This window comes from Sus scrofa, chromosome 14 (genome assembly GCF_054392235.1).
Source record: "Sus scrofa isolate SSC_HxYL_T2T_F1_AM1 chromosome 14, Sscrofa_HxYL_maternal_Yorkshire_Landrace_v2.0, whole genome shotgun sequence".
NCBI lineage: Eukaryota > Metazoa > Chordata > Mammalia > Artiodactyla > Suidae > Sus > Sus scrofa.
Window position 1 is genome coordinate 145,367,531 of NC_139396.1, and position 22,949 is coordinate 145,390,479.

The window sequence follows — 22,949 nt, forward strand, 5'->3', positions numbered from 1 at the left end:
TTTTACATCTGTCTCTCAAAAAACTTAATGTAGGGCTTCTGTACCATATGCTCCCAATTGGTTGAAGAAAAGAGTTTCTTTCTTCTAAAAACAAAAACTAAACAAAATCCTTATTCTTCATTCTTAAATTTCTGGGTGCTGAAAATTCCCGGGGAATATATTAGGAAAGAGTGACATTTGATCAGTTGTTTTTGGTGGGATCTTGTTTGATGACTAAGGATTGAATCAGAAGATTACCCTTCTGAGAAAGACAAAGACCACATGATATCACTTATATATGGAATCTAAAATATGATACAAATGAACTTATTTACAAAACAGAAACAGATTCACAGACAGAAAAAATAAAATAAAACTTACGGTTACTAAAGGGGAAAGTGGGTGGGAGGGGGATAAAGTAAGAGTTTGGGATTAGAAGATAAAAAGCACTACATATAAAAATAAACAACAAGGTCCTACCGTAAAGCCCAGGGAACTATATCCAACATCTTGCAATAAACTATAATGGAAAAGAATACACACACACATATGTAAAACCCGATCACTTTGCCGTACACTAGAAATGAACATAATGCTGTATATCTACCACAATTAAAAATAAAATTGTTTTTAAAAAGTTGCTTTTCTAAGTTTCTTCTTCCAACATCATTGCTCTGGGAGTCTGACAAAACTTCAAAAATCTAGGAGGTCTACAGTCAAGGGTTATATGTCAAGATGAAGTTCTAAACGAACTTCAAGATGATATTAGAAGTCCAGAGTTTGTTAAAATATTAGAGAAAAAAATCTTTAACTTGTCTGCATTAACACAAACAGCCTGTTTTTTGTTTAGTATCAGGTATAACATTGCTGAACTTAAAGTCTTCTTGAATTCAAAGTTTAGGTAGCCTGTATATAAAAATAAGAAAGCCAGCAATAAACCAAAGAAAGCAAGATGTAAAAAAAAAAGAGAATTGTCACCTGGAACTGTGCAGAAATTAGTTGGCCTCCAATCAGAGTTCTTTTTTGTATGAGGAGGAAAAAATTCAACTTTTATTCCAAACCTGGTTTAAAAAGTGGTTAAAAAAAAAGTTTCTCCACTTCTGTGAAGTAAAAGACATTAGCCTCAAGTGGCCGTAACTGAGCTTCCCATCGGATTATTGTGCAAGGTTGCTTTTTATTCCCCCCAGAGTGGATAATGCGTGTTCATTGTGATTTATCTGGAGCTGGTTTCTTTTACACCCTCAGCCTATATAAAGTTGCGCTAGGACCGGGAACAGAGATTCGGGGAGCATCTGCGAGGCGGCCTCCACCGTCGGAGAGAATGAAACAGTCGGGAACATGAGTGGCCACGTGTGTCCTTGACGCTCTCTGTGGTAGGTGCCCCACGTTTGTCTCCCAGGGCGGACAAGGAGCCATTAGAAGCGGGAGGCGTGATGGTCTCCCCTGAAAATTCCCCTTGAGACTGTGCGTGTTGCTTTGTTCTCACCCTTGATTTTCATTGCTTGCCTGTGTTTCTAACCTAGAATGATCGAGGCACAGGCCCTGGCAGGACCCTGAACATTTGGCCAGCTTGATTGCACCACTTGGCAAAGACCACGTTCTGAGAAGCAATGGTGATGAGGGCCTTTGTCCTGTTGGCCGTCTTTGCCGAAGTCTCTGCGAGATCTTGCACTCCAAACAAAGCAGGTATGCTCCGGTGCTAGTCTGTGTTTTCAGAAAGGAGTGTTGCCTTGGCAGAGTGCAAAGCTCTGTGCTTATATTGTTAGGAAAAATGCAATAATATAGCCAAGTAGAAGCACTTATGCGCCCCAAGCCAATCTGACTTTTCCCACAGAAATTACAAATGTATTGGCTAAACTTAGACTTTTTAAAACTTAGAGAATGCAAGGTAGATGAATAGAGATCAAATCTTCACATTTTTCCTGGTTTTCTATTTGACTATCAAGTTTCCGTGCCATAAATAACCGTTCATAGAGTTGTGCATAAATGGATATTTTACGCTGTATGTGCTCCCATTTCATGGGATTAAAAACATGTATATAAAATGTGTGTGTGTGTGTGTGTGTGTGTGTGTGTGTATTTCAATCTGGTTTCAAAGATACGTGCCTTAAAATAGGTTAAGGTTTAAAAGCAGACCAATTTTGAATACATATTAAGAATAATGCAGCTATTATGCAGAGATTGCAAAAGCTATAAAAGAAGAACTTTAGTGGCTGAGTTTGAGGAAAACTTTCATCGGAGCTCATGAAGAGTAACAGGGAAGGTATTTTTAACTAACTGCTTTGCATGTTCAGGTGTAGCTGGAACCCACCATCTACAGATTCATATGATCACCAGATCTGATTTCAAACCCTCTCCCTCTTCTTTTCAGATGTCATTCTCGTGTTCTGCTATCCCAAAACCATCATCACCAAAATCCCCGAGTGTCCCTATGGATGGGAAGTGCATCAGCTGGCGCTCGGTGGGCTGTGTTACAATGGGGTCCACGAAGGAGGTTACTACCAATTTGTAATCCCAGATTTGTCACCTAAAAACAAGTCCTACTGTGGCACCCAGTCCGAGGTAAGTCCGGGCCACACATGGAGGAGTTGCTGAGATGGGACACCTGGGCCCAAGAATGAGACATCTACTGTCCACCCTTAAAAGGATACAGGATTCACCACTTTCCTTTTAAGAGCCAATCCTGACTCCCAAATATCCTGGGAGGTTAGTGTACTTTAAATTCATCTCTTCAGCCTAATGTAGGTGACTCTTTGGATTTAAATTGTATTTTCCTGATTTATTGCCTGAGTAGCCCAGCCACCTTCTGTGAATAGAACAAAACCTATTTCCCACCTCCAACCTCACATCCAGCTCTGAGCATGTGCACCCAAGCTGCCATCCTTCCTGGGTTGGATGGGTGGGCCATGCATTGCCTGAGGCTTTGGCGTGGTGACAAAGTGAATTTGGAAGGGTATCTTAAAGGAGTGACCTAAGTATAGCACTATACATAACTGGGTCTTATGAAGAACCCAGGACAGGTAATTAGAATCAAAAGGAACTGTAGACATCCTCACCCTGGTACCTCATAGGACAGAGAAGAAATCTGAGATCACCCAGCATAGTCACTAGTTCAAAACAGTAGCGATGTAGTCATGGAGAGAAGCATGGTTTTCTGACACTCTGGCTGACACCCAGCATTCCTACAGCCTTGACTGCAGAAGATGGTCCATCTATTGGGTCTCAGCCCCCAGGGCCACCTTCTCTTCCTAAAGACCCCACAAGGATTCAGTAATTTAGTGGGAAGAATCATGGGCGTGATTAACAAAAACACCATATCTTTGAATATCTTGGTAAAATGAACAAAGAAATCACCTGTGTGGTCTTAGGCAGATCACTTCTCAAGTAAATGTTCAAGACCCTTTTAACTCTAATATTCGGTGATTTTTAGAGTCCAACAAGTCAGAGGAAAGAATTTCAGAAATGGTGCTCATGTTGGAAAAAGGAAAGAACAAAGAACTAGGCAGTAATGACCTAGAGATGGGAGGTGGGTGAAGGTGCCACATAAAATTCCTTGATAAAAGGTTTATAAAAGTTTGATGGTGGGAAATGGAAGTTCCTGAGCCAGTTCATTTTGGTCAGAAGCCCAATGGGTATATGGAGTTTTGAAAGTATACAACATTCAACTTAGATTATTCTCAATAATCATAGTTGAAACGACTCAAGATCTTGTTATACACCTACAAACAAGAGCGGGTGCCACACATTCAGGTCTCCCTGTTAGGCTTTTGTCATCTTCAATCACTTTCCCAAGAACCCTCATCCACATCATAGGGCTCTGGGGCCACCCTAACTGCCTTCTTCCTTGTTCCAGTACAAGCCCCCCATCTACCACTTCTACAGCCACATCGTTTCCAACGACAGCACCGTGATCGTTAAGAACCAGCCCGTCAACTACTCCTTCTCTTGCACCTACCACTCCACCTACTTGGTGAACCAGGCTGCCTTCGACCAGAGGTAAGTTGCTCTGAGAGCAGGGGGCTGGCTGTCGTGTGTGTGCTCTGCAGTCCCTGTCAACCAGGCATGTTTCAGTCCTTATGCAAAATTCTCTCCCCTTTTCAGAGTGGCCACTGTTCATGTGAAGAACGGGAGCATGGGCACATTTGAAAGCCAATTGTCTCTCAACTTCTACACTGTAAGTGGTCTCCAGGTCCCCACCGCTGCCCTGTGGCCTTTCCAGATGACCAGATGCTTCCTCGGCATTTGCTCTCCTCTAAGCTGTAGGCATAGCCCCATCCTTGAGACATAAGCTTTGGCCTAGCTTGGAACCTCTTTAAAGACTAGGTGCAGTGGACAGTTAGATTAATACACTGGATGGAAGAATGGGAAGAGGCCAGAGAGAAAAACTCAATCCTCCCTTTATACAGATGAGAAAATTGAGTCAAGAGAAGTCCTGTGAGTTACCGCAGGTCAGGAGGCAAAAAGACAAAAAGATAGCCAGTGTCTAATTTGTAATCAAAATTAGTTTCCACTACAACCTGCTGCACAGATTTATATTTAGGATCTGGCTGTTGTTAACACGTCAGGCACAGGGTAGTGAGCTTCCTACTTGGGACGGGGCTGAGGAGAGAGGTTGGGAGTTGGCCCGCTGCTGCCTAGTTCTTTAGTCTCCAAAGCCCTTTACTTAGTGGGCTTCCTCTTTGTCTAATTGGGCATGCTGCCTCCGTTGACCTCAAAATTAAAGGCATTCAGAACAAAGTGCTCCCTAGAAACCAAATAGGCAGTGGTCATTAACCCAGCTGCCCTCTTGTTTAGACAGGGTGCTTTGTTTTTTTTAATTTTAGACCTGCAGCTTCCGGCGAGGAGGCAGGCACACAGTGACAAGAGCCCAGCTGGCTCAAAGAAAGCGTAGGCAGAAATAGAAACCTGTGCATAGAACATTAGGACTGGAGGAGCGCCTTGGAGGCCATCATATCCAACCCACTCATTTCACAAAGCAAACAACTCTATTACGTGGCGCTCCACTGACCCGGAACTCTTTGAACTCCCTTTACCAGCTCCCTGGAAGCTATTAACAAGGCTGAGCTCAGAAGGTGAGAGCCAGAAGGGACTCTAGCATAACCTCGTCCATTTTACAGATGAGGCTCGGAAGCCCAGTGAGGAATTGATCTGCCCAAGATCCCATAGGCGGTCCAGAGCAGTACCCAGTCTGGAACACAGCTCTCCTAACATTGGTCTCCAAGGCACGTTTACTATGCAGAGAATGAAGCTTAAGTTTCATGACCCCCTTGATAGCATAGGCTCCTATCAAGGCCTCACATCTAGTTTTATCTTCAAAACTTTAATTCTTTTAATTAAAGAGGGCTTTCTAAATTACGTAAACTTCAAGATCCCTCAAAACCTAGATCTGCCCCAGGCCACACACTACTGGTGGTTAAGTCCTGAGAAAAGCAATCCCATAGAGCCCCTTGACCTATAATCAGGCAGGTTGATACCGTGTGCATTGCCGGGGTGATGAAAGGCTGGCAAAACCACTGAAGCAACCAATGCAGGTTATCCAGAGAAGAAAATGAGCTGCACATGTTGATAACAGACTCAGGGGATGCCCTGATGACAGGCTGCCTTTACTACCGAGTCCCTGTCCGGCAGTGCATGACTGTTACATTAACCAGATAAAATTATAGATATGACCCTATGAAGATTTTTACAGCAGTTGCAAATAGAGAGGCACCAGGATTGTCAAAAATCATCACCTACCAACAGTTTTGCTGGGCTAAGTTTCAAACATAAATATCAAATCTTAGATTTTTAGAGAAAAAACAAAAATGAAGAGGCATGTTCTCAGCATCACCCAGGCCATCCTCTGGGCTAGAAAGACTGCCTCCTTGAACTGTCCTAGAAAGGATGCTAAGGCTTCCCTAGGGCCCATCAAGACCCTTCCAGGGCAAACAAACTTTGGCCACGAGGAGGCTCTGAGAATTTGGTGCTGATTAATAGTCCCATGTTGGGCTCAGTTTCCTAGGCCTTATCCAGGACGCTGGCACTTTTCTTCTCCTCCTTTCTTCATCTTTGAGAGCATTCTTGTGTGTTTCTGAAGCAACAGCTGCTCCCTGCATATATTTCCATCCAATTACCAGAGACGGAGCTGTGCCCTTGGTGGCACAGTAAATCAATGCACTGCTGATTGCCTAGAATTCCGAGAGCTCCAAATGCTGGGCTCCAAAACCACCAGCTCTACTCAGCATGCTTCCTCACTTCTCTCTCTGCCTCCCCTGCTCATTCCTATCAATGGCCTATGCTTGGTGTTCTTGGTGAAAAAAAAATTTTTTCAATGGCCACACCTGCAGCATATGGAAGTTCCTGGGCCAGGGGTGGAATTGGAGCTGCAACCGAGGCCTACACCACAGCCACAGCAACACTCGATCCCAGACGCACCTGCAACCAATGCCACAGCTTGTGGCAACATCAGATCCTTAGCTCACTGAGCAAGGTCAGGGATCAAATCCAAATCCTCATGGAGACTGTATCAGGTCCTTAACCTATTGAACCACAGTGGGAACTCTGAAAAGTTATCTTGACTCCAAATTCAAAATAACTATTTACTACCACTTGCAGAAGTAGCCTAGCATTGTGGTTGAGAAAATGGGCCTTAGAATTCCCGCTGTGGTGCAGTGGGTTAAGAATCCAATTGCAGTAGCTTGGGTCGCTATGGAGGTTCAGGTTCAATCCCAGGCCAGGCACACTGAGTTAAAAGATCCAGCATTGCTATGGCTGCAGCATAGGTCACATCTGTAGCTTGGATTCAATCCTTAGTTCAGGAACTTCTATACGCTGCAGATGCAGCGATTAAGAAAAAAAGGAAGGATGGAAAAGAAAAGAAAAGAAATTAGGCCTTGACATCAGACCACTGATTTGAAACTTAGTTCTACTATTCACTAGCAGTGTGACCTTAGGCAGGTTAGTTAACCTCTCTGGGCCTCCTTAAATAGGGATAATAATAATACTTACTTCAGAGGTTTGTTATAAGCATTAAGTGAAATAATCCTTATGAAAAACTTTGCACAGTGCCTGGCCCAAAGGAAGTGCCCGAGAAAGTAGCCATTCTCATGATTATAAACTTTGACCTCATTTCAAGTGGAAACTGAGAGCTCCTACGCCAGCATTGCTCCCTTTATAGGGCTGAACATCAGTGTCAGAGTAGGATTAGGCTGACTTTTATGCAATCAAAATGACAGAGACTATTCTTTTTAGTTAGATGGAAATAAATAACAAAGCTCGAGGTGGAATATAGACAAGAAATAGAGACAAAAATCATAAACTTTCAGAGTCAGAGCAAACTTCAGAGGTGATTAATCTTGACCTTCCATTCAACGCCTCAAACTCTTCTCTAAGATTGCTTTATGAATGGGCTCCTCACTTCTTCCAAGGACAATGACAAGTGGGGTCTTCCCATTTTAGGTCAGCAAGTGAAATCTGACATCCTGAACTCTGGCCCGTTGGTCTTGGTTCTGTCCTTTGAAATAATACCATGTCATGGTGTTGCTGATGTTCCTTCAACTAGCTCAAGCTTGTCTTTCCCAAACTAAATGTCATGCCACTCTTGGTGGCGCATTCATTATTTAGTCACTCTTCTCTGAGCATGATCTCCTGGGTCAATGCCCCTATTACGAAGTGGAGCTCAGAATTTGCCGACACAAATTCCAGGTATTATAGGGTGGTTCTATCCAGACCACCCTAATTTTCATGTTATAAATGAGGAGGAAATTACACTGAGCATTGCCCTACTGTCAGGTGAGAGGTGGAAAAACTGGCCATTCAAAGTGTTTAGTTTCAGAAATTGAAGTAAGAGTGTAGATTCTGCTTATAACACAGTCAGGAGGTTTCCTCTGCAGCCAGAGGTATTATTCCAATATTCCAATTCCTGCTTTCTGGGAGATGGTTCCCAGAGGATGGGGCCAAAAGAAGCACCTCTGGCTACAGTGGGGACAGCATTGTGGTCCCCAGGTAAGTCCCGCCTTTGAAACAAGTCCTTTGAATTGTGACAAATCTCAGAAAAGAATAAGGAACATTAGAAACCACTGTAAATCAGCTACTTCAATTTGCATGTTAAGCTAGTCAATCACTTAAAATTAAGAACATTATTGTTGATCTTTGCAACCATTTAAATGAAGCAGGGGGGCTGATAGAAGGGAAGAAAAGCACTAACTTCTGGGTGACTGAGTCAGGGAGGCCTGGCTGGACCTGTAATCAGTAAGATGATGTAAGGGGCCCTAGAAGATGATTCTGAGCCCTCTCCTCATTTCCTTGAATTTGACTCTTCGGGGTTAAAGTCCATTTTAAATAGATGTCTTTGCTGCCATTGTTTTGCAGTTCTGTAAATATCCAAGTCCATGAAACTCAACCTTTTAATTTGTATCCTGGTCTAAGCTTTGTGCTCCTAATTCATTTAATCACCATCATAGAAACATGTCTGCAAGGCAAATGAAGGCAAAGGTTATTCCCATTTTTCAGATGGGGACACTGAGGCTCAAAAGCCTGGCTTGCATCTAGTGTGTCCAAGTTAGTGGTAGGAACTAGGATTAGCCCAGGATCCTTGTCCTTCCATCATGATGCTTTTGTCTCTGGAGGCTAAACTTGAAGAGTAGTTCCAGGTCATTATCAGAGCTACATGAACCCGACACTCAAAGAATGGAAAAACCAGCCTCCTTTGGGTAGGACAATAGGAACAGCATAATTATTTCTAATCACTCACCCAGAACTGCCTGGTGAAGAAGGCAGGTGAAGACCACAAACACCAGGCCAGTGACCCAAGGCTGCGCTCCTGAGCTTGAATCATGGCAATGAGTCCCTATTGCCCTTGAGTTGAAGCCACAGTCTTCTGGATCCATCCCCATGGCCTTTCTAACTTCATCTCTTGCCCTCACTCCCTTCTTGCCACTCCCACCTGCCCCTTTGCTCACTCATGCTCCAGCACACCTGCCTTCTGCTGTCCTGCCTGCCACTCTCTCATCCCAGGGCCTTGGCCTTGGCTGAAACATCCTTCCTCAATGCCTGCATGACCCCCTCCCCTCTCCTCCATGTCCTGGCTCAAATATCACATCTTCAATGAGACTCCCCAACCACTTATTTTAATTACAGCTTGCCCCTCCATGCACTCCCAATTTACCTTACCCTGCTCTATATTGTTTCTAGTTTTTCTGTACAACATACTATAGTCTACCCTAGCCATATAATTATTTACCTATTGTCTGTTGTTCGTCTCCCCTGATAGAATGTTGGGTGGCTGGAGACAGAGATCTTTGCTTGCTCACCGATGTATCTCAATAGGCAGAACATCCTGACATAGATACTATCCCAACATAGAGAGCGGTACCTGACACCTAATAGGTGCTCAGAAAGTTGTTGCTATGTTAACTGTACTGAGAATTGGAACATAAACTTTCTAACCCAGGCTGGAATCTGCTCAAGCAAATAGAGGAACAAGGGCAAAGCAGGATCGTATGTGTTTGGTCCCCATGCCCTGTGGTGAGTCAATAAAGCTCAGTGTTTCAGTATTGCTGGATTTCACTCTTTTTCCATCAACCAAGTCTTGCTGCTCATTGGCCTAGATGGCACATAGAATGCATGTCTCACTGTAATCAGTAAACCCAGACATGTTGTGCCTTCATCCCTTCTAAGATGGCACCAGTATCCTAGAAGGTACAGTGTCCCTGTTCCCAGAGGGTCTCACTGTGGTCTCATGTGCCTGTCTTTGGGTTGGTTCCCACCCCCACCCAGCCCATCCTGATCCATCTGCTCTTATCAGACCCAACTGCTCAGTCTGAAAGGTCATAATGCCCAGTGTCAATTTCCTTCCAAAGAATGCCAAGTTCTCCACTAAGAAAGAAGCGCCTTTTGTCCTGGAGACATCAGAAATTGGTTCAGATCTGTTTGCCGGAGTAGAAGCTAAAGGGTTAAGCATTAGGTAAGTACTTATTCTCAATATTTGTATTTGTAAATACAAAGGAATGGGAGGGGAAAAAAAAAAAAAGGACCAGCCCTGAGGCTGTTTAATCACCTGATGTTTCCAGGAATACAACTCGCTAGCTCAAAGAGATGTCTTTTGTTTCCTTTCCAGGTTTAAAGTTGTTCTGAACAGCTGTTGGGCCACACCGTCAGCTGATTTCATGTACCCCTTGCAGTGGCAGCTGATCAACAAGGGGTAGGTGTGGCTCTCTGGACCATAGGGCTGAGAGGAAGGGCCAGATCCATCCAGGGCCACTCTGGCTCAGGACAGCTTGGAAGGAAGAGGTGACGCCTGTTGGGGTCACATCAGTGACTTCCTCTGTGCTTCCAGATTGAGTATTGATACCAGGAAACACTTGCCTAATGCTTTCTAGGTACCAGGTACTATTCAGAGAACCTTATATATTAACTTGTTTGCCTTCCAACAGGTATGTCTTTTTACTATCATCCCTATTTTTCAATGAGGGAACTGGGTCAGGAGTGGCTAAGTTACATCGCATAGTTAGTCTAGGTGTATGTTTATGGGGAAGTGGGCAGGTTGGGTTCAGTGCTAATCAATCTGACATCAGAATCCCCATGAGGACTAAATTAGACCATCTATGTAAAAAGCTTAGCATGTAGTACCTAGCTGGTATTGAATCAATTTTAATAATATCCTTGTTTTTATTTGCTAATAATTTAGTAGATAATGAAGAGTTCTTAAAATTTGGAGTAGAGGAGTTCTCATCATGGCTTAGGGGTTAACGAACCCAACTAGTATTCATAAGGACATGAGTTCAATCCCTGGCCTTGCTCGGTGGGATAAGGATCTGGTGCTGCCATGAGCTATGGTGAAGGCTACAGACACAGCTCGGATCTGGCGTTGCTCTGGCTGTGGTGTAGGCCGGCAGCTGCAACTCTGATTCGACTCCTACCCTGGGAACCTCCACATGCCGAGAATGTGGCCCTAAAAAGACCAAAAAAAAAAAAAAAATTGGAGTAGAGGACTGAAGTATGAGAATTATGGCAGAGAAAAGTGATTCTGGAAATCACACATAGGATGGTTTAGAAACAGTACATGGGAGGTAGAAAGACCAGATGAGAGGCTGTGGCAGCTATGGAGCCAAGGTGATAAGGCCTGCACTGAGATTGTAGCTGAGTGAATGAAAAGTCATCCAACGTCATCCAAGGAGGGAGAGGCGATTAAAAAAAATGAGCGACCAATGGGATGTGGTGACGTGGCGGCCAGGGCACAATGTCTGAGGAACACAGGACAAAGAAGGATTTCTTGTGTTGAATTGAGGATTGTAGAAATGAGAAATTGTTTGTTGTGGGCCTCTGGATAAGGGTGTTTGGATTCTCCTTGAGCTCAGGAATGACATGTTGAGATGATAATTGTCTAGAAACATTTAGAACTGTAACTTTGTGAAACAGAGGAGGGGATGAGTTAGACTAGAGATGCAGGCATCGTCCACACAGAAGAGGCCATTCCCCAAACCAAAGCAGACCCGTGTACCTGAACCCATCAGGGCTGAGTCAACATTGGGGCCAGGTGATTAGATAACAAAGGTGAAGCCACTCTGGACCTTTAACTATTTTTATTTAACAAACATTTATACAACCCTTACAACATACCAGGCCATGCTCTAGGTAACTGCTTGACAAATACTAATTTATCTAAATTTCATTAAGCTTCCTATAAAGTAGGTAGTATAATTATCACTGTATTATAGATGATTATAGTTTTCTGAGGCCCAGGCAGGTTCAGAAACTTGCCCAATGTCTAAGCTAGTAAGAGGATGGATGATCTGAGATGGACATTATCTCTTGATAACACTGGGTAGGACAGGCCATCCAGGGCCACATCTAAGCAACCAACAAACTAAGCTGCAGAGATGGTAGCTTAGTTTGGGTCCTTATGCCATTGAATGATTCACTTAGGTTCTGTACAAATCAAATGACTTCAGGGAGATTCTGAACTAAATTATTGACCTACAGGGATCCGAAATTTCCAACAGGATTAGAAAGCTCTCTCAGATAATGGCCACACAAGAGCAAGGTTTCCACCCCACCATGGAATCATCTCCTACAGATAGATGGTTCTGGTGCCTCTGCTCAGCTAGCAGGCATGTCATATAGCAGCAAAAGGAATTTCTGTGACTTTGGGGCGGTCTTTACAAGTGGTCCTCCAACTATAGTATGCACAGTAATTCCCTTGCATTCCTGCTACACAGGCAGACACATCATAAACCTACAACATCAGAAGGTCCCTGGGCGGCCCCTGAGAATCTGCACTGAAGCCCAGCCAAATTAAAGAAGCCCTGATCTAGTTCTAAATACTGCCCAGTTGAAATGGCTCCTAGAGGTTGGAGAGAGCTGCACAAAGACAGCACCAAAGGGGAGAATTAGAAAATCTACTCTGCAACCTCCCAGATGCCCTTTGGGAGGAAAACCCAGTTTTCAAGAATGCCTGGAGAGGTTAGAAAGGATGCGATATCAGGAGCTTTGATCGTAGGTGGGGAAAGAGACTCCTGTGATAAGCCTCCCCTCAGGGGCTCCACAGTCTGGCAAGTGCCACAGCCAGCCCTGAGAGGCAGCAGTGCCAAGGCATCTAGGCCTGTCTGTGACCTGCCTCCTCTCTGCCTCCAACAAAGCTCTGCTTACATTGTTTTCCACTGGCTGACACCACGCCTTGGACACGGCAGCAGCAAGGAGCTATTTTAAGGACTTACGTTTTGAGTTCATACAAGGAGCTCGGGTTTTTTGACCAAATGATCCTGCGAGAGTCTTGTTTCACAGCTCGGAAAGTGCCCCCAGCTCTTGGCACTGCTCAGACGCCACCACGAACAGAGCCCAGCTTCTGGCCCTGGTCCAGAGAGAAGGCACAGTGTTCCTGCTTTGTGTGACTCACTGACCTTCAGAGTTGGCACCCCTCCGTCCTACCTCTAATTTGGCCCTTAATGCCTGGTTCTGATGGAGTCGGGTGGGGAAGGGTATACCATGAAGCTTCTCCAGGGTGGCTGAACTGCTCTCTGGTGTGTGAGTTGCATTGGAAGGACAATAGAGTCAGAGAGACATACCATGGCATAAACTTTGGGGTCCACCCTGGTGCTGTCCACTGGGCTTAAGCTTTTGTTTCAGGGGACAGATTCTGGTGCTCACTGTCACCTGCATACAAGCTCCCACTCCCTGTGGACCTCTCTGTAATTCCCGGGAAACACTGTGTCTCCTCCTGACACAGTGGAATGTCTGGTTGAATGTCCGGCACTTGAACAGGGAATCCACATGTGTTTGGTAAATGAACAAGTATTGTGCTTAAACCAGGGCTTCCTAATTTCGGCACCATTGACTCTTGGGACTGGATCATTCTCTGTGGTGGGGTCTGTCCTGTGCCCAGCAGGACATTTTGCAGCATCCCTGGTCTCTACCCTCTGGATGCCAGTAGCATTTTCCCTGCAGTCATAACAAGCACATGTCAAATTCTCACCATCCCACATCCAGGGAAAGGGCAAAATCACCCCCAGGTGAGAACACTAAGTTTCAACAAATGCATATCTATGTCATTATTTTCATTTTGAAACTTCCCAAATGTAACACTCCCGTTATAGAGAACTTAGGAAAAAAACAAAAAAAGGTACAAAGAAGTAAACAAAATCTGTCTATCATAGCCAGTGTTAACATTTAGGTGGTATTGTTAGTCATTTTTTTTAAAGATCATATTAAAAATATCCCATTTTTACAAAAGTCAGCTAATAGAATAGATATAGAACTTAAATAGTACAATGTGAATTCGAATTCCCAGCAGTAAAAACTCTCCATAGACACACAGCAACAGGTTGAGCGTGACTTGGGCTTAGGCAGCCGTGGCAGCACTTTGACAAATGCTGTTCCCAGCACCATTGTCTTTGTTTTGGACATACAGGGATTCTGTACATTCCCCGGGCCTCTGGAGGGCGTTGTCTGGGGGATTTCACTTCTTTGGGACAGAGAGGTGGTGGCTTAGCAGGTGTGTGGCCTCTCGTGAGTTGCCCCCACCTCACTGGGCTCTGTCTATAGAATGGGGACAAGCATAGCTGTCTCAAATCCCCTCAACAGGATCCTACAGAAGTGACAATGAGCCATGTGTTTCAGAAGGATAACGTGCTGTGGAAAAGCCCAGGGGAGGCTGTGCATGACTCTGCTGGAGTTCATGGGGTGACCTTGTCTCTCCCCGTGCCCTTTCCCCCACCCTCGTGTGTGCCAGGTGCCCCACGGATGAAACAGTCCTCGTGCATGAGAATGGGAAAGACCACAGGGCCACCTTCCAATTCAATGCTTTCCGGTTCCAGAACATCCCCAAGCTGTCCAAGGTGTGGTTACACTGTGAGACATTCATCTGCGACAGTGAGAAGCTCTCCTGCCCAGTGGTGAGCCCCCACCTCCCGCCCCCTCCCAGAACAAGAAAGTTACCCAAGGCTGGCGTGGAGGCTGGGGGGTGGGGTTGTTATTTAGAAGCTGTATTTTTAGCTGGGAAATTGTCACCAGACCAATGTAGGCTATGCTGAGGACATTCTAGAGGAAAGGGCACTGAGGGTGGGGACAGACATTCCAAGCATGTCACACACACACACACACACACACACACACACACTGCCCCACCACCAACAGACTACATACTCTGGCCCACGTCACTTAATTTCTGGCACCTGATCTTCTCACAGGGTGCCAATAAGCAATGGCAGCCCTTCTCTTTTCAGAGAGCAATATTAGGGAACATGAAAGCAATAACAGACAATGAAAAAGTTAAAAGCATAAGGGACATTCAAAACCCGAGTGGTAGCAATAGGCCCTGGATGGAAGTCAAAGATGAGTAGTTTTAGCTCCTGACTTACCAGCCTGAGGGTCCATCCCCGGGGTTCATGGTAGACGCACAAGATGCTGTAGGAATTCTCGACCTACGGTCACAACTGTTCTGACCCTGTGTAGAAGGGCCCAACTTCCCAGACATGTTTAGGGGAGCTCATGCAGGGATGTTAGTTTCCCCTCCACCTCCCCCACCAAGAAGTTGCTGCAAGAGCAATCAACATGCGGAGCAAATTCAGGTGGAAGATAATTTTTCATTGCAACCTGGTGTGAACCGTCCTTTGAGCAGTGGTTCCAAAGCATGGCAGCTTCAGCACCACCTGGGAGCTTGTTAGGCTTGTTGCAAATTCTCAGCCCCTGCCACCCCACCACTCACCCTGGTCCCAGACCACCTGATTCAGACACTGCAGGGTGGACTCAGCAACTTCTGCTTTAATGGGCTCTTTGGGTTACTCTGAGACACGCTCAAGTTTGAGAACCACTGCCGTGAAGATCTAAAAGGGTTAAATCCCAGGGAGTTCCCTGGTGGCCTAGGGTTCAGGACCCAGTGGTATCACTGCTGTGGCACAGACTCCATCCCTGGCCTGGGAATTTCCACAGGCCATGGGTGAGGCCCAAAGAAAGTTTTAAATCTCAAATTGCTACCTCTATTTGGCCTGGGAGACCTCAATAAGGAGGGACACGATGTTTCTAAAGAGGCCACCTGCTCGCATCACCTATAGTGTTCAACAGAAATAAGATGAGTCCTTCTATTTTTATTGATTCATTTGGCCAGAAAGTGGTCATTTATGAGCACAGATAAAGAAAGGGAAAGGAACAGAGAGACATTTGACCACGGATGAAAGGATCGTTATTGGCACTACATCTCAAAAGAACATGAACCTGAACACATTTCGAAAGCATCCCCATTTCAAATCACTGTGATGAGAGTAACTGCAGGTTAAAGCCTTACTTCTCACCAAAGGCAGGGAGGAATGGTTTCAAGCCCTCCCACGCTCCATGTGGATTTGTTCCAGCTTGAAGAGTTAATAGCAAAGATTTCTTCCCTTTCTCAAGTTGCAGAAGGGGTGAAATAAATCTCTGCGGGTTGTAAAAGCAGTAAGGGAACTGATAGCTGAGGCCTGGGGGATTCTGACTCCATCAGGTTTGCGACTTGTTAAAAAAATCTCTTTTCTCTCCTGTGTTCCTTTACGTGTCCCACCCCTGCCCTCCTCTCCCCTCTGTGCCTCCCGGGTCTCCAGACTTGTGACAAAAGGAAACGCCTCCTCCGGGACCAGACCGGGGGCGTCCTGGTCGTGGAGCTCTCTCTCCGTAGTAAGCGTCTCTGTTTTCCAAATGGTTGCCTTTCATGCTGGGCTGCGTCCACAGGCACGGTTGGTTTGAGCATTTTAACTGAATTGCCAAACCAGTTGTGCCTGTAGACACAACCTTTACCTGCAACTGAGTCTTCCCTCCCTTCGGGGGAGGGGGGGCAGTGGGTAACTCACGCCCAATCAAGGAGGTTTGTTAACCCCCCTGGAAAGCTCCTCCGTCTGTGGTCTCAATTCCCATATCCCCAAAGAGACTAGGAAGTGCTGAGCTTCCAGACACGACATCGGCCTATAGCAATAAAAGAAAATGAAGGGTCCTGGGGCCACCGGGGCTAGTCAACAAAACTTCACTGAGCAGTGAGCGCTGGCCAGTCTGGGTTTCAGAAATAAAGGAGCCCCACGTGGGCCCTTGTCCTCTAGACAGTACCACCCATCAAGGAGAAAGATGTTAAATGCTAAGAGAAAGAGGTTACTCTTGGAGTTCCTGTTGTGGTGCAGCAGAATCGAATCCAAATAGGAACCATGAGGTTGCAGGTTCGATCCCTGGCCTTGCTCCGTGGGTTAAGGATCCAGTGTTGCTGTGTGAGCTGTGGTGTAGATTGCAGAGGCGGCTCGGATCCCTTGTTGCTGTGGTTGCTCTTTCATTTTTATTTTTGCTTTTTACGGCCGCAACCCGCAGCATATGGAGGTTCCCAGACTCCGGGTTGAGTCCGAGCTGTAGCCGCCAGCCTACACCACAGCCACAGCAACATGGGATCCTTAGCCCACTGAACAAGGCCAGGGATCGAACCCGCAACCTCATGGTTCCTAGTCGAATTCTTTTCCACGATGGGAATTCCCAAAAGAGGTTAGTCTTCATGGAGTTGGGGGAAGCAGAGTCTATGGGAATAGATGGATAAGGGGCTCAACTTTGTCAGGTTTAGGGACAACCTCGGTGGGTTATCTGTAAGTCTGACCTCAAGAGTGCTGTGACATGAAGGGTGGGCAGTCACAGGAAGGCTGGGGCCTTTAGAGGACAGTCACCAAAATCTGGCAGGGAGCCCAACCCCAGCCGCTGCCCGATTTTTATAGCCTGCAAGCTAAATGTAGTTTGTCCCTCTTATGGGTTGGAAAAAAAAAAAAAAAAAGTCCAAAAGAATGATATTTCCTAACGCAAAAATTACCTGAGATTCAAAGTTCAGTGTGTATAAAGTTTTGTTGGAACACAGCCAGCCTGGCTCACTTAGGGGTTGCCTCCAGCTCCTTTCAGGGGCAACGTCAAGGAACTACATGAGAAACCCCACGGCCTGCAAAGCTGAAAAGACCAACCCCTGCCTTAGAGCTGAGAAGAAAATGGTGAGAGATGAAGGCTTTGCAAGCCAGCTAGAAACTCTGCCCGAAAGACAATGAGGAGCCTGCTAGTTTAATCTGGGGAAGAATCCGCTCAGGTTTATGTTTTAGGAACACAGCTCTGAGACGTCTCTCTCCATGATCTTTCACTAAAGCTTCTGTATTCTCTCTCTTTTCTCACTGCAGGCAGGGGATCCTCCAGTCTCTGTAGCTTCTCAGGTAAGGAAAAGAGTCAGCTCCAGGAAATGTCACGGGTGATGCTTTTAACAGGCAGGTGGGTGTTTTAAAAGCAGCTTACCTTTGGCCCCAGCCAAGCCTTTAAGAATGGAAAGGTACACTTTAAAGGTACACACCTGAGTCGGGACAGAGGGCTTGGAGGTCAAGAGGTCTCTCTCCAACCAAGTCCTGGGCTCCGAAGGGAGGGAGGGGCTGGAGGCAAGTGGGAGGAAACAGAACTGGGTCCCACCCCACCCCACTCCCCGCCACCACCCAGTCTCAGCAAAGGCAACACCAGGTGGTTTCTCTTGGGTTCCTCCATTTGGAAAAGGAGATTTTCAATGACCTCATGAACTGAGTGACCTTGGGCCACAACCTCACCCCGCCTTCCTCTGTGAAATTGGGTTAATAATTGCTCCTATCACACACAGTTGTTGTGTGGATTAACTATTACAGCTCAGAGCACTAAACAATGCCCAGCGCACAGCAAACATCCAGGAAAGATCAGCCATAATTACTGACTCTGTACCAGGCATTTTTCTAGGCAGTGTGACTACACAGTGAACTAGGCAGGCAAGACTCCTGTTCTTCCTAATATGCATGCAGGATGGTAGTGGGAGGGTCAAGGAATGATTTAGATAGCAGCCCAGGAAGCCTCTTAGAGGAAAGAGCATTTCGGCTAAGACCCAAGTTCTTCCCAACTGATGAGAAGGAGGTAACTATGTGAGAAGATGGGGTTAGACGGTTCTATTTATTAGTAAACTCACAGATGTAGACTTTGCTCTATTACAGGAAGTCATGTAAACCAGCTATTTAAGACTCCCAGAGTCTCATTTTTGAAGGAAGTTCTACAGCTAAAGCCCTACAGTGAAATGCACCATCACTGTATTATCAAAGTTCAGCTTCCCATCTGTCAGAGGTCCATATCCTAGGCTCATGGGTTGGGCTAAGTGAGCTATGGAAACTCCGAAAGATGAAGCGAACTGACTTTGTAGAAAACATGTAGAGGAAAACAAAGCACCCAAAATAATAAAAAATGCACCTGCTATGGTTGACAAGTTTCCGGAAAATGTTTGGAAATAATTAAGCCCTGAAAATCAACAAATTTCCTTTGCTGTGGCATCATTTGGTGATCGGTGTGAGTACTGTGGATAGAATTATCTATCCTTTATTGAATTTACAGAGTAATAATAATGCTGTCTGGTCTTGTGTTTGAATTTCTATGTTTTTTTTTTTTTAAGCACAATGAGACCCCACAGCTAACAATTTGACACTTCTTTCCAAGTCTCATAGGTGAATTGCAAAAGACAAAAAATTCTCAATGATATAAAATGATTTGTTAATTTGCTATGTACCTGTGATTAAAATATCTATCCCATTTGGCAAAAAAAAAAAAAAAAAAAAGGAAACATGTAGAGTATTGTGAAAACCTGCTTAACGCCCTTGAGTTGACCCTCTTGAGTTCTCCTTGCTCCTTGTAGAACTGTTTCTCCTTTCCTGTCTGGTCCACAGATGTTCTCTATCACCTCATCTTGATGCTGGGGATTTGTGCCGTGTTGTAAGGGAGAGCCAGGCAGGCAGCTGGAGCTCCTCCACCCAAAACCATCTCCTCCGTCAGTGACAAACTTGCATTTATCGTGCTGCCAAAAGGAACAAACAGAAGACCGTATTGTTGGGGAGGAGAGAATTGCGCTTTGCCAAATATGTGTTCCAGCGACTTTTGTGAATTTCAGTGATTGTTTTTCTTCGGTGCCCTACTTCCTCCTGTGACTTCCTGTGGCTCTCAGATCCTGCCGTTCCTCCTTTGCAGCTGGCGGAGGAGTCTCCTTTGCCCATATTCAAGCCCGGACAGCAGTGGACTACTTTGAAAGCTATTCTGATTTTAAAAGAGGAGCACATCCAACCAAGCGCAGCTGAGTATTTGGGGGAGAATGTAGGGCAAAACTACAAAGTCAGCCATAAATACAGAATGCACAGGAACAGCCAACTTGGTGGAAGGGGTCTTTGTCATTGAGGCTTTGCAATTCCTAAGGACCAGCGGGGCTGAGCCACTAGGAAGAGGTTCTAATCTTTCAAATGATGATGTGGGCATCCAGGTAGAAGACATTTGTTTTTCTCAAACCTGAATACTATAAAGAAAAATGATGCTTGAGAGCCCCCAGCGAGCAGTAACCTAATTTGTCATTATGAGCTTTCTGAAAGAGGTATCAAAAAAATATTATATAGGATTACATTCCTTATTTTTATTGCTGAGATATACTTCTGAGATCCAAAGAAAATTACAAACTGAATAGAGAGAAAGCTACAAAAGGAATTAAACTCACATTAGCATGAGTTTAACATGATAATGTGGCATTGCCTAAATGAAACTGCTGCTTGCAACATAACCTAGAAGGACTATCATGGTAGGGTCTCTGCAGCCTGTCGAACCCATCCTACCTACGCCTCATGGTGCCCAAGCTCTCACTATTTCTATTGCTCTACTAGGAAATCTTCATTTGGACGGAATGGTATGACCTCATTTAGCCTTTACTTCAACATTCGAGTCCATACCTGTTTTTGTCTCACTAACTTAAGATCATTCCAATGGAACCAACAAAAAATTGGAACCACAAATGCAAATATGGCCAATGAAATCACGCGGTGCCTCACCCAGAGACCACTGCCACCCCAGTGATGCCGAGTATATCGAGGGCAATGATCTACATGGTCAACCAAATAAAAACTGAAGGGACCAGTCCTGGTAGAGAATTGGCAGATCCTGAAAATATATGGAGGACCACAGTTTGAAGCTAGAGACTAGGATGGGACAGGAAAAGTCAGAGCTCTAAACTCTTTTCTTCATCTTGTGCAGACTCAGTGGGCTTATCATTGGCAAACACGTCAGTTTGTGTCTCTGTATTTAATATATTGGAGAAGTTTTGAGATCTGTAGTTTGGTGGTTCTTTTACATCGGTGTTAATGAACTCAGAAATTAAGCTAGGTCTCCAGTCTCTGGAGACACAGAGTGAGTGTTTAGCAACAGGCTAGATTAAAATGATTCAATGTAGTTGAAACTGGCCTCAAAGCTGGTGATCCCACCAGTTTGGGGTCTCTTCTTCCTGTAAATTCAGAAGTTTTGTAGTCAGGAAGAACAAAAAACATATTTTATTGGTTGTAGTAAAAAAATAAATTAAAAAATTAAAAACAGCTCTTAAATAGCATCCTCATAGCCATAATCATAAATCCTTGGCTGCAAGAGTAAACCATGTTGTTAGTTCTGCTTTGTTTTATCATAATGTTTAATGATCTTGTATCTCTCCCTGGTGCTATGCAATAAATAAAATGCCTTAAAGTAAATGACCTATGACTATAGCTTATAGTGTTAATATGTCATGTTGAAGGCCAATTCCTCAACCACCTCAGGGGCTTCTACACCTGGAGCTTCTTAGACTCATGAATATTCCACAGACTTTCAATCATTTTACCCTACCTTTGCATTTCAAAAATTCCAGTATTGAGTTTCTGAGGCAAGGAGGCAGAGGCGTTTTACATGACTAATGTTTGGAGGAAAAAGTCTTTTTGGTCACCCCTGTCTCTAATGCCACCAGCAATTGCATGTGTTTCAACTTAAAGTAAACTAACAGCCCCATAATGTTTAGTTGCTTGTTTCATGACTCATAATTTCCCTACTAAAGAATGAAGAGAAAGCCACTCTCAAAACAATCTCTGCTGCAAATTCCCATTAGTGCCAAACAAAACAGAGACCTAGAGAAGGAAGAAAGAGTACATTCTCCCATAGGCATGGGCTGACATAGAAAAAACACTGGGAAATTGCCCTGTATCAAAATTCCTGATTATGAACCCTAAAGACATCTCCCTCTGTCTCTTGTTCTCTCTCTAAACTTGAGTGATACAAAGCAAATACTTGTGGAAAGAGACATATAGACACGCATAAATCTCTCTTTACTTATTGATCAATTGATAGATGCAACTATAGCTATAGCAAGATAGAGTTATATGTGTGTATACTCAATATACATGTGTGTGCATGTGTATCTATAGATATGCATGTGGGCCTATGTAGGCACATGTGTGTATATATGTTCTATGTGCATGAGAGTGACTGGATGCCAAATGTTTATGTTAAAATGTTTGATGATAAAGGACGATGTGGGAGTTCCTTTTGTGGCTCAGTGGTTAACGAACCCGACTAGGATCCATGAGGATGCAGGCTCAATCCCTGGCCTTGCTCACCAGGTTAAGGCTCTGGCATTGCCGTGAGCTGTGATGGAGGTCATAGATGCAGCTCGGATCCTACATTGCTATGGTTATGGCCAAGGCCAGGGGCTCTAGCTCAGATTTGACCCATAGCCTGGGAACTTCCATATCCCACAGGTGTAGCCCTAAAAAAAGCAAATGGCAGATGTAACAAAGTCTTTATTATATGAACATAGCTGTGTAAGCATGTGGGCTAAGCCTGGAAGGAAACAAACTACACACTCCATACAAATATAAAGATGGGATAATAATATTTGATTGTCACATCCAACCCCATCTCCACATTTGTGTGTCATTTCTTTCGATATAATGATATTGGATTGCTCAGTTACTTCTACACTTTTGTACATAACTCTATTAGTCCTTAATGTATTGTGTTACTACTACTTATGCCTCCTCTCTCCAACTAAACTGAGAGCTAAGGATCGAGGAAAGTTTCACACTATCTTGTGTCCTCCAGTGTGGTACCTGGCACAGAGTAAGCTCTCAATAAATGCTCTTTGAATTAACGAAATGTTCATATGGATAGATGGATGATGAATGGATAGATGGATGGTTGGATGGATGGATGGATGGATGGATGAATGGATGGATGATGGATGATGAATGGATAGATGGATGGTTGGATGGATGGATGGATAGATGGATGGATGGATGGGTGGTTGGCTGGGTGGGTGGATGGATGGATGGATGGGGACTAGAAAATCTCTCTAAGAGGCCCCATAGCAGAAGTTGCCTTTCTCCCTTTTGTGATGGAACCAAGTGCTTAGGATCCAGAAGCCCTGATCCCAAAGAAGGAAAGGTTATAAGGCACCAGAAGATAAGTTTTGGCTCATCGTCTCCCATGTTGGGATAACAAGGGAAGCTCCCCTGTCCCCTTTATATAAATACCTCTACCTTCCCTCTTTCTGAGTATCAGTCAACAGCTTTCAAGCCTTGATGCTGAAGGCCTTTGGAGAAGCACAGAGCCCACCACTGTGAAAATGGAATTGTGCTACAGAAAATGGAGTCTGTGGAGGTCCTAGAATTCATCTACCCACCTCTGGGCAG

At 44.7% G+C, this 22,949-nt stretch overlaps 2 protein-coding genes and 1 long non-coding RNA gene across 8 annotated transcripts in view; 1 reads left to right on the forward strand and 2 right to left on the reverse strand.

Moving 5' to 3' along the window:
- LOC110256754 (uncharacterized) overlaps positions 1 to 15,514 on the reverse strand; it is a 72,225-nt gene extending 56,711 nt beyond the window's left edge. For 2 of the 5 annotated variants that reach the window (XR_014826227.1, XR_014826225.1), the window contains exon 1: positions 12,675 to 12,790. This is a non-coding gene — a long non-coding RNA (uncharacterized LOC110256754). Of the gene's footprint in view, positions 1 to 12,674; positions 12,843 to 14,813 lie in introns of those variants that run through there. The other 3 variants (XR_014826226.1, XR_014826224.1, XR_014826223.1) reach the window with 3 other exon arrangements.
- Positions 1,256 to 20,981, forward strand: TECTB (tectorin beta). 2 transcript variants are annotated; one of them, XM_084994268.1, is made up of 11 exons: positions 1,256 to 1,352; positions 1,503 to 1,665; positions 2,351 to 2,541; positions 3,833 to 3,975; positions 4,081 to 4,153; positions 9,819 to 9,922; positions 10,076 to 10,159; positions 14,186 to 14,348; positions 16,026 to 16,098; positions 17,610 to 17,642; positions 19,152 to 20,981. In XM_084994268.1, exons 2-11 carry the CDS (start codon positions 1,590 to 1,592, stop codon positions 19,199 to 19,201), a joined length of 990 nt encoding a protein of 329 aa, XP_084850394.1. In that variant the 5' UTR covers positions 1,256 to 1,352; positions 1,503 to 1,589; the 3' UTR covers positions 19,202 to 20,981. The 2 variants fall into 2 exon arrangements, with proteins under 2 accessions (XP_084850394.1, XP_084850395.1); XM_084994269.1 differs by lacking the exon at positions 16,026 to 16,098 and having other exon boundaries at positions 4,051 to 4,153.
- LOC100626929 (guanylate cyclase 2G-like) overlaps positions 19,145 to 22,949 on the reverse strand; it is a 52,243-nt gene continuing 48,438 nt past the window's right edge. The window contains 1 exon segment of the mRNA XM_084997503.1: positions 19,145 to 19,279. The gene's annotated coding sequence lies outside the window, so the exon portion shown is untranslated.